Here is a 12,111-nt window from a genome sequence, read left to right on the forward strand (position 1 = left end):
GGTAAAGAATTCCAGAGAGCTGCCGCCAACACTGAGAAAGAGCGTCCACCCATTCTAGCTCTTTTAAAGCGTGGCACAATGGCAAGATTTAAGCTTGAGGATCGAAGGGCTCTGGAAGGGACATAGTGCTGGATTGTCTGCGATAGGATAGGGGGGAGGCAGACTTAAGAATTTTAAAAGTTAAGCAAAGAGCTTTAAACTTAATTCTTTGCCCCACAGGCAACCAGTGGAGGTCTTGGATAGTACGACGGGCAGAAACAAACTTCGGGAGGCCGACCAGCATCCTGGCCGCCGCGTTTTGCACCCTCTGAAGGTGAGCTTATTCTGCCTGATTCACACCCAGAAACAGAGAGCTGGCATAGTCCAATCTGGTAAGAACCAGTGCTTGGACTATGATCTGTCTGGTATCCGCATCAAAAAACTTGAAAATGGGTCGGAGGCACTGCAGGGCACCAAAACATGTACCAGCTACACGTTTAGTGTGGGAGGTGAAAGAGAGTTTGTCGTCGAGCCACACCCCAAGATTTCTAACTTCGGCAACGGGGGTGGGAACAGGGCCCAATTCAGATGGCCACCATTGATCTCCCCAGAGTCCACTTTCCCTACCAAAAATAATGACCTCGGTCTTAGAGGCATTAAGTTGGAGTCGGTTATTCGCCATCCAGCCTGCCACAGCTTTAAGGGCTGACTGAAAGGTAGGGGCATCCATATTGGAATCACCATTAAGTGCCACCGCCAGCTGCGTGTCATCGGCGTATGACACCATGGTGAGACCAAAACTATGGGCTACCTCCGCCAACGGCTGAACATACAAATTGAAAAGGGTAGGGCTGAGGGCCTATCCCTGCGGGACACCCTGATGAATGGAGCGAGGGGCCGAGACAAAAGGAGGTGTGGATACTTTGAAGGTTCGATCCGTAAGAAAGGATCGGAACCACTCAAGTGCTAACTCTTCAACTCCGGCCTCCATGAGACGGTGCAGGAGGATCTGGTGGGAAACCGTATCAAAGGCGGCACTAAGATCCAATAGGATCAGTGCCGCCGTCTGACCCTGGTCCAACATCTTCCTGATATGTTCCACCACGACCAAGAGCGCAGTCTCGGTGCTGTGGCCCGCACGGAACCCATTCTGGGAATTGTCCAGAATATTAGCTTCCTGCAGATGAGAAGATAAAATATGATAAGCATGTGATTCTGCTAATTTAGCTAGCCAGGGAAGAAGGGAGATAGGCCGATAGTGTTCAGATTTGGTAGGGTCAAGGGCAGGCTTTTTGAGGATAGGAATGACAGTAGCCTGCTTCCATGCCCTGGGAACCCTGCCGGTATTAAAGGACAAATCCATCAAACTGTGCATTGCAGGGTAGCAGCACTGGGCGAGTTCCCGGAATTGAATGGGTCTCATAGGATCATCCGGGGAGCCGGATTTGACTTTTGTCGTCAAAGCTTTGAACTCCTCCAGAGTAGGACTGGGGATGATAAGCAGTGGTTTAGAGACCGTAGATGCAATGATATTCTCCCTGATAGGGGACTGAGAGAATGACCTGTAAATGGCTTCCACCTTTTCAACAAAAAACGAGGCGAAATCCTCACAGTGAGCCAGCGAGGCTTCAAGAGTAGTGGTATCGGTCTTTTTACTTGTGAGGTCATTGCATACCCTGAAGATAACCTTGGTGGGATTGGTGCTGTTCTTAATCTCCAGAGAATGGAAGGCAGCCCTAGCTGAACAAATGGCCCGATGGTAGACTCTGGTGCAGGCCCTATAGGCCGACTTAAGGTCAGCATCATAATTTTTGCGCCATGCACGTTCCGCTTTTTTGCAGGAATATTTGAGCTTTTTGAGGGATTCGTCGTACCAAGGACTAGAGGGACTTGATCTAGTCTTACTCCACCTGGCCGGTATAAGAATATCTAATGAGTGATTTAACCACTCACAAAAATTGTCATAGCCAAGGGAAACTTCTATAGGGGGTTGGGGATGATGTTTCATCAAAAGCTGGTGAAAATGCTCAAGATCTAAATTTCTCCAAGGGCGTTTGAGAATGTCAGGAGTATTATTTCTAGGGGGAGGAGTAAGAGTGATAATGTGAGTTTCGATCAGATAATGATCGGTCCAGGCCATGGGTCTAGGTTGGAGCACTGAGATATTGGTGGCGAGATTCGTCAAAAAAGGATCTAACAAGTGTCCACCTATATGAGTCAGTGATTGTACCAGTTGGCTTAGTTGGAATGCTTCAAGATCCGCCAACAAGCAATGGACCGAGTTGGAGAGTGGAGCTTCCATGTGCAGATTAAGGTCGCCAATGATCGTAAAATTAACAGTTTTCATAACTAGAGAGCAGACTACCTCCGGAAGGCTGTGGCGGAAGGCGCCCTCAGGACCGGGAGGCCTATAGATTAGTAATCCCGAGAAAGTAAAGTGGGGATTCACAGTGATGTTAAAATGTGCGCTCTCACACCCCGCTATGGTGGTAGGTTTCCAGGCGCAAGGATAACAAGATTTTACCGCAACTGCGATGCCTCCGCCTCTAGCGTTACGGTGGTGAGAGTACATGGTGTAGCCCGCAGGGAGGGCTAGGTTGATAACCGCCATGGATGGATCATGCAGCCAGGTTTCAGTGAAGAAAAAGATATCCGGATTGTCATCTGTGATCAGCGAATATACTTCTTGATGGTGACATGTCAGAGATCTGACATTCAGATGAAAGATTTTAAGGGTGGTTTGGGTAGCTCCGCCTAAGACAGAGTCAGGCTTGTGAACACGGGGCGGTCTAGATTGGAGACTTAAAATAGACTGCGGCTTAGGGAGTTGGAAAGAGCAGGTGGGGCAGTGAAAAGGCCCACTAAGAGGATCCAGGGTGCCATGATGGCAATCTCTTACCTCGTGTCGCAATAAACGCAAGCTCTCAGCAGATAACATCCTGAGGGAGTCCCCTGCCCTAGCCCTTCCTTAGCGCAGACGGGCAGGACTCTGGCGAGACTCAGGCGTAGCGAAGGCGCGACCGCTGCGCTAGATGTAAGTATTTATTTTTTTAACTCACATACTCCTGCTCGGCCACCTTAATAACGCACAAGTAGTGGCTGTACCTGTTTCAACACTGGTGAATCACCAGACTCCTTCAATATGGCTATGTCCGCGCAGGAACGTATTCTCAGATCTCTTTTTTGTTAAATCAAAATATACATTTTTCCAACAGGGAGTAATGTTATTCTAACTGCGTTCAAGGACTGTCTGGATCCATCCCAAAAAGCAGCCTGCGGTAGAGAGTTCTCGTTCAAAACTTCAGATGCCTCTCTCTGGACAAGCAGATCATGTTGTGACTCTGATTTCTGCGACAACGGGGATATAGAGGGTATGTATAATGTGTGACTCTGAAAGCTGTAACAGAAGGGTTGTTCAGGGTACGTGCAGTCTGTGAGTCAGATATCTGTAAAAAAAAAGGGGTATGCTGGGTACCTGCAGACTGTGACTGACATATGTGGTGGAGAGATTGTGCAATGCAGGCACAGTAACGGAGGGGGTATGCAAGGTACGAACAGCCTATGACTCCGATAAGTATAAGAGAGGGCAAGTGAAGGGTATATGTACTTTGCCACTCTGACTTCTATAGCAGAGGCAGAAGCAGACTAGGTAATACAGGGGATGTGCAGGATAAGGACAGTCTGTGAAGGTGAGTGAGGCTGTGTTGACAAGGATGCAGGACAGGGGAGAGGTGGGGCTAAGGTGAATGTGGTCGGGTGTGTGGTGTTTGCTGTGTGTGTTGTGTATGATACATGTAGAGGTTGTCAGAGGGTGAAAGAAACACAGGAGAAAGCCCCTTTGGTGTTCTATGGTGGGCCTTGGCCATCCCTCAAGGCAAGCAGATGGGTTGAGGCACGTTGGATGAGAGGATGACCATGGCTTCTGGCACTGTGTGATCGCAGGGCAAAGACTGGCACAGGTGGGCTTGCCTTTAGCATGCCAGTGGAACCCCGCTCCATGCATCCTCCTCACTCTGTGCTACGTCCACCATTAAGTACTTTTGAGGCTGTGCTTTTGGGGGTGGGCAAGACTTAGAGATTTGGAAGAAGCAAGACAGGAGATGGGAAAAGCAGAGGGTGGATAAACACAGTCAGTCTCCTCCAAGTGTTATGTAGGAGCTGAAGGCACCATGGGCTTGCAAGGAGCCTCTGTACCCCCTGCGGAAAGAAAAATGGGTCATATCTATTCTAACTTCGCAAGCCTGGCAGCTTACAGGATAACGGCATCAGTGTAGGATAGCTGAAAAAACTGCAGGGAATATCTCAGCAAAGCATGTTGGCTGATCCTAACACGAGATTCTGAGAAATGACAACTACCTGTAACCGGTAATATTAGGACTACTTTTACCTGGGTCAAAGTTTTACATTTTGCAATACTATTTACAGTCATAACACAATAAGTAGACATACAGAGGTTTCATTCGGTTTTTTAGCGACATCTGAATAATACCTGTATCTAGCCTTTTCTATAATAATTAATGGAGTTCGGTTTTTAAATATAGAATTCCACTTGTTTCGACCAGGGAGTAATTAACCCTTTCGCTGCGGCGGCTATTCCGCCGCAGCGCTAAAGGGGCGGGGCGGCCGCGCGGCCGCCGCATGCTGGTGACAGAACCACTCCGTCACCAGCTACAGTTGAGCTGTGCTGGTGACGGAGCGGTTCCGTCATGACCCTCCCCGCTCATTAAAACTGCAGCGCAGGCGCGAAATCAGCGCCGCGCAGGCGCGGTGGCCGGGCCATGACGGAACCGCTCCGTCATCAGCACAGCTCAACTGTAGCTGATGACGGAGCGGTTCCGTCATCAGCAGGGGAGGGGTTAAATATCATAGCGCTGTTTGCCTTAAGATTCCTGTGAATACACTAGTCTGTTATGCTCCAGATTAACTGGCAAATGAGACCGCTATTGCCTATCCCCTGCTAAATAATGGTACTGGGACTTTCAATATTTTTGGAAACAACGCGACCTTTCCGATCACGTGGGCGTCACGTTGGGTCGTGGGAAGTTAAAGATATGTCACTTCCGCGGCTCTAGTTGCTTTCGAGCCGTGGAAGAGACCGGAATAGGTACCATGCGGGGAGCCGCCAGCTAGCGAGTAAGTGGGATATATTTTTTCAGACCTTCAACACACATGGAGAGTTCATTGTGCAACACCAGTCGCTAATCGTCACGAATGTAAATGCACGCAAATTGATTTCTGCATAGACCTGTTTTTTCGTTTTGCTTTCGGCGAAGCGACGTCGAAGATTCATTCATTAAGATAGCACCAACTCGCCATTTAGTATCTAAACGCGACGACATCAGTGTGCAAACTTAAATTGCCAGCTCGGTTCCGTGTTTTGGGAAAGACAGCTTTGTGTCAGAATAATTAATGAGGCATTTTTAACATGGACGAGCGTTTTTTCATTTTGACATGTAAAAGAATAACTTAATTTTATAAATAATGAGACCAATAAGGAGAATCAGATATATCAGGTCAATGGGAATAAACTTTATTTTCGCACTAATTCTGATAGATGCTGACGTGAAGAATTCCCCCACCACGGACTAATGAAGCCTTACATTTAGGATCATCTGAGTAAGTCAACTATAACAATATCATTCTAATGAGTTAGACATTACTCATAATACACTATAGTCGCAAACTTTAGGCTGAAATTATCTACATTGTGAAAATACCGATAAAGAACTTGATTTCAAGTCTTTTTTCCAAATAGATCCTTTGGCAAAAGGATTGCCTTTACTTATATTTGGGAAACATTCAGAACATATACTGAGTGAGTCCATCTATATCATTGAATGCATGTACCAGAGTCTCCCTGATTGAAAAGCGTGATAGGATATTTTATACATTTGGCCCCCAGTAATTTTTTGGTAGGAATACTGTTGTTTTTAAACAGATTTTGGATAAGAGAGAAAAGCCTTAATCTTTATATTCGGGGCATATAGAAGACCCCCGGTTTTTGCGCGAGACTACATGTAACGCAATAATGAGAGTGCTACTACATGAATGGTAGTTATTAGCATAAATTTGAGTTTGCCCAGATCATAACGGATAGGGTATTGTTTTGAATATAAATAAATAAATGCACATTTTTTTCTGTGTCACTGGGTGTGTGATGGGTAGTTCATAATCATAGCTGTAATATATATCTGGAATTGAAGACATAATTTCTTGAAAAAATATTGATTTATTTTGTATTTGGGTGTTTTGTTTTTTGGTCTCATTACAGATTCCATATCCCTCATAAAACGGAGGTTGAGCACCTGAGTTTTTATCAATACAGCGATTACAAGTTGGTAAAAATACATACGTAAAGCTGATTATCTTCCTTCCAACGTGTGTAGGCTACTTAGGGTTGGCCGTGCCCATTTGGGAAAGAAATTACCATTGGTCCTGAGGAATGCTGGGTCAAACAGGACCCTAAAGCTGAAACATGTCGACCTATTCTTAGGACAGGGGGTTCAAATTTACTTAACCCCAGGTTGTCCTTACATTCACACTGTTTTTAATTGGGTTCGAATCACCCCTCTATTAAAAGTGTTGGTCGAGGGAGTGGTCTACACCCATTTTAACATGCACCTGTTTGGTTCATTATACCCTTACACTATTAACCACAGGACCCCGATGAAGAAACAGGGCTACCTTCTGTATGTGGGTGCCTGAGGGTTCCTTTTTTTCCATACTGGGAAGTCACTATTCTTTTGACACAGTTCACTCTCTGATATAAGGCACTTAAAGGTGGTGGCGGACGGGCTGTCTCACCGTTTTCCCCCTTCTAGAGCTTTGTATATATTATAGTTTTAGATACTCTTCTGTTGTTTTGAACTAATGGCATGAAACGTCACATGAATGAAGTATTTTCTGTGAACTCACTCTCATGAACACACCATTAAGGATTGTCTCCATCCAGTGTCTGCACATAGAGATAAAAAAAAAAAGTTTTCTGCCATGAGGTGATGCATGTTAAGCCTAGGGGGGAAAAGGGCCCTATTTTTGCAAGAGTGGGAAGGTGGAGAGGAGGTAAAAGGCCAAAGATGACATATGAGGAAATACATTTGTAGAAGCTAGGAGGAAAAATCAAAAATGGCACAGAGGAGCATCAAGAAGGAATGAGTGAGAGGGGTGAGTGATTGCGAGGAGCCCAAGTGGGATCAAAGGCTGTGGAAGAGTGTTACTGCTGACAGGGAGGCACAGTGGAACCTGAGGGAGGGATGCTATCTCCTCCCATGGGCACCAGACACTTGAGACAAGTGCCCAGAAGAGGTCCTTGGGATGTCTCATGGCTAGGACTGTTGAGACAAGTGCCGGACAACGTTCTTGGGAAGCCTCAAGACAAGGTCCTTGAGATGCCTTACAGCAGGGACTCTTGAGACAAGTGCCTGGACAAGGTCCTTGGGATGCCCTATGGCAGGCACTCTTAATAAAAGTGCCTGGATATGATTGTTGGGGAGTCTCACTGCTGTGATTCTTGGGAAAAGTGCCCCACAAGATCCTTGGGATGCCTCACAGCAGGGAAACTTGAAGGTACACCGCTAGGTGGACAAGGCACTTGTAGCCCAGGCATGGCCACCCAGACACTCATGCCGCACATGAGGTAGCAAGTTCAAACCTGAAAGTTGTGACTCAGTGGACCAAGTGACTCAAGTAGAACTTTCAGAGCAGTTGAGAGCAATTTATGACAACCTTGAAGGGACATCATGACTGTAAGGCCGATGCATTGAAGGATTAGGCAAGCTATGGCTATTATTATGGAATAAAGTATAGGATGTACACTCTATAAACTGCTTTGAGAAGACTTTCAATGTAATCCAAAATAGGCCAGATATCAGCATGTTAATGACCAATGCCATCATGACAAGTGTGTACCAAGTTATGAAGAAATGAAGGGAAAATAGGAATTCGGAAGGCAAAGATTGGAGTTGCAAAAAGAGAGCAGAAAAGTGAACAGAGAAGTAAAGTAGCAGGAGGGAAAGAAAAGGAGCATAGACCAGGGGGCCTGGAACAACTCTAGAGCTGGGCACTAAAAGGTTACAGCCACAAGGGCCCAGGTGCTAGCCAGGCGGGGGTCAGGTGGCATCTGCTTCATGACTGGTTTGCTCTGTGGCTGGTAGTAAGTAGAAGTGGGGGAGGCTTAGAATATGGTGGGAGCCACCCACGGGTTGGAGGGAAGAAGAGCAAGAGGGCTGAATTAAGAAAGGGTGTAAGAGGACAAAGAGGGTGCACACATTTAAGAGAACATCAATGAAAATGGAACATTAGATTGGAAAGTCTTCATTTGTCTGATTCACAAAGGTAAATTAAATTGTAAGTAACTGTACTACTTTTTGCTGTCCCAAGATCTGAGTGGAAGTTACTAGTAAATACAAAAAACAAAAACATTAGTAAGTGCAGCCCCACACAGGGCCAACCACTGCCACTGCAACACCCTCCGTTAAAAAATAATGGAGATAGGAGATTAAAATAAAACCCCATACAAAATAATGTTGATTATGAAATAGTTAAAAATGCGCATAAATATACATTACGTTTATTGTTACCTTAATCTGTACGTTGCAAATTAGTATATTAAAACTTCTTATAACTCATTTTTTATATTTACTATTCATATAGATTTTTAGAATTAATTGATATCTATTTAGATTTTGAACTATTATAAACATTTTTATGTAGTAGTTCAAAAGGCAAGAGTACATTGCATATTTTTGTATTGTGGATATTTGTGTTTATGGTTGCAGTTACTACTCACTTACATGATGCAAACAATCAGATGGTGAGCTACTCAAACCACACACGATTCTACAGCACTCATTGGTAACAAAACTCTGTTATAGACAAACATACAGCTGAAAAATCTCGGAGTCAAGAGGCAAACCAAACATTTCTGTAAATGCATACAACGTGGGGTATCTAAAGCGGTTATTATGTGAACATGGGGATTGTGACATGACTTAGCACCATTTTATGAACAGAAATATGCTTCTCAATACCTGTCCTTGGTTATTTCAGTGCCTCCTTCAGACAACACACCCAACGGATACAAATGTGAAGATTGTTTCGATGACCAGTCCGCGGACCCTTGCACAGCAACTGGAGTAGTTCAGTGCACTGGGAAGCAGAACGCATGTGGCACCTTCTCTGGAACTGCCTCCATTCCGGGTGAGATACATTAATTTTTACAATTAAGAGTTTTATAACCCTCTGCTTTACTCTTCATGGTTTCCAACTATTTCTTTAGATTTTTAATTATGTTCAGGCTAATTATTTGCAACTCATAGACACTGGCTTAATGTCTTCAGCAAGTATCATAATTGTACAACGCACACATCATGTAGATGTACCTTAAGGTTTTTTTGGTTATGTTTATAACCTGGTATCTGATCAGATCGTCTTCATATGGTGCCAAAGTCATTTCAAAAAGTGTTGTTTTTTGTAAACCTCAGTTTTTGTGAAATCAAGTCTAAGGCTCCCATAATGTGTATGTCTTTTTACATCCATTCTAAGTCAACTTAACTGTCACTGCACTAGAATAGGTCTATCAGACTCAATCAATCGACCAATTCTTCATTCGATCTGTTAGAGGTAAGTCTGGGCCATGAACTCTGCTCTGCTCACAGAGTTTGCGGAGATGTCTGCACTCTTCATTAAGCAGAGCTTGTGGAGTTAAAAAACTCTGCTGCGCAAGCGGAGCAGAGTTTTTTTCCGTGCTCGTGTTCATCAACTTCAAGTTGGAGAGTGCGAGCAAGGAAAATCCACCTCCCATTCAGATTTAATCCTCGTTCATGATCGTGAACATCAACTTGGCGAGCGCAAGTGTGGAAAATCAACCTACCAGCAAGGTAGTGGTTGCGTATGCTTGTGCCTGCTCGCGTTTAGTAACAGTTTGTTCGCATTAAGAAAGTTGCTGCTCGAGTAAAAACCTACTCAAGTTGCAGAAAGGAAGAAGCACCCTCTTGCTCTGTGCATGGTGTTGTTTGCGATAATTGCACAGTGCAGACAAGCACCTGTCACTGAAAATCACAGGGGACAGAATTTATCCAACGCATTCCACCTCTTGCAGAACTCAGGAAACTCCACCGAGGCCTAATTAAAAGAAGTTACAGATCACAAATATAAAGAATATAAAATGAATATGAAATAAAACATATTACAAAGACAGTTTTGTGCAGATAAGTCTTAAAAACAGAGCAAATAAGAAACACAACTTGGTTAGAGTGGCAGACCCTGATGCAGAGGTCTAGCCCGGGACCAGGGTTCAATTCCCCGCCTCGGCGGGTCTTGGGCTCAAAATTCCACGGACCTGATCATTCTCGCCTCGGTGCCTATTCCAATCATGGAGACCCACTCTGCAACTCTGGGCAATAGCTTGCTTAATCTCCACAACGGCCCCCACAACGCTAAGGATGCCTGGCCTCCACCTTGCGGGTGCCCAGGAGTGGACGCCTCACAGGGAAAGCCAGGATGGGTTCCACAGCGGTATTCGTACAAGCGCCTCGAAACCCTTGCGGGTGAGTTGTGTGCTATACAAGTATCAATTTAAATTTAAATTTTACCCTAATCCCTGCCTATGAAATCTAATAAATAAATAAATAACATTTAAAAACATATAGAAAGGTGTGATATATAATTACAAAAATGGAGAAACAACAACATCATCAGACAAACATATTCATACATGTTTGAAATGACAACATACAGTTTTTGGGACTAAAAGAGTGGCTTTAATCTTTTCAAGAGCACAGATGACAAAGTAATTTCTTCTTCGTAGGCAAGCTAATAAAAAGGAGGCTGTTGCAAAGCAAATGACTGGATCATGAAGTTTCTTCTTTAAAAAAAATAAAGTGGGTGGCATTGCCTGATTTTAAGTTTCTTTACAATTGGGATTATAAATCTTGATCGTTTTTTTCTCATAAACACCACAAAAAAGAATATATGAAGGTCAGACTGCCCTGATCTCGTATTACAGGGGCAAGGCGAAAGGTCAGTATTTCTATACCTCTTAGCAGGGAAACCTAACATCAGCGGAATAAAATGTAGTCAAAATCTCACCAGAATATATCTATGTTGGCCATTTCCTACACTCCCTCTAGTATTGATGGTGACAGTTGGTACAACATCACTGTTTTCTTTAAAATAAAAATCTGTGGTGCACAAAAGCCACCTTTGAAAAGAAGATGAACTTCTGCTTATGCTTCAAGATTGTTTTATACACACTGGGGGTAATAAATAATTCCCAAAGCAGCCAGGTTTAATCTCACATACTGGAGGCAGGGAATTTTCCATCTTTTATAGTTGGCTAGGCAGTTTTTAATTATAATCTGAGTTAGATTTACTGTTGTTCAGTTATATAAGGTACTCCTGATTCAAGATGGCAAATATAATTTGAGCACTATCTGGTAAGGGTGAGTACTTTCTTATGAAAACTCCTCCAAAGTTTGTAATTGGGTTACCGAGACCATTGCCCACATGCCTGCCCCATAAGATGCTACTGAAAGTGACTTTGCTTGATGTATCTTGTATATAGTAGTAAAGGGTTTTGGGCCCAACCTTTTAGCAAAAACCAGTATAGCTTCCTTACTTCTCTCCATCATCAGTGCTCTGTTATTCACCATATTTGCCTGAGTGTGTTTTTTGTCAAAAAAGTACGAAAAAGAGTCTACCACTTCTGGTGGTCTCTGTCCTATCTCAAAATAATGCACTCTCTTTACCACAGGCATCCCTACTATAAGGACAAAGAACTTATCTTTGTTTACCATCAGACCCAGTGAAGACATAAAGGAGGCGTAGGCATTTATTAGTGGTTGAAGGGCCAACCCTGTTCATACAAATAATACCGCACCATCTGCATATGTGAGTATCATTACAGTTAAAGATTCAAAAACAGGGACGTATGGTGTTGATCCAAGGAGTGCTGCTTCAACACCATTAGTATATAAAGGGATCCCAAATGGAGCAAGCACACACCCCTGTCTGACAACCCTTCGGATCCTAAATGGGAGAGTGCATTTACCATAGCTTATACTCGGAGTAGCATCGGAATAGAGTTGCTGAATATAACTAATTATTGCAGGCTCCACCCCCATCTCAACCATT

At 44.0% G+C, this 12,111-nt stretch overlaps 1 protein-coding gene across 1 annotated transcript in view; it reads left to right on the forward strand.

The window, feature by feature from the left end:
- Nucleotides 1-12,111, forward strand: part of LOC147663739 (phospholipase A2 inhibitor and Ly6/PLAUR domain-containing protein-like) — a 68,642-nt gene that overhangs the window by 12,900 nt on the left and 43,631 nt on the right. Inside the window, exons 3-4 of the mRNA XM_086950240.1 lie at nt 3,195-3,350; nt 9,028-9,177. Coding sequence (XP_086806366.1) covers nt 3,195-3,350; nt 9,028-9,177 — 306 coding nt within the window. The remainder of the gene's footprint in view (nt 1-3,194; nt 3,351-9,027; nt 9,178-12,111) is intronic.

This window comes from Lissotriton vulgaris, unplaced genomic scaffold (assembly GCF_964263255.1).
Source record: "Lissotriton vulgaris unplaced genomic scaffold, aLisVul1.2 SCAFFOLD_1366, whole genome shotgun sequence".
Classification (NCBI taxonomy): Eukaryota; Metazoa; Chordata; class Amphibia; order Caudata; family Salamandridae; genus Lissotriton; species Lissotriton vulgaris.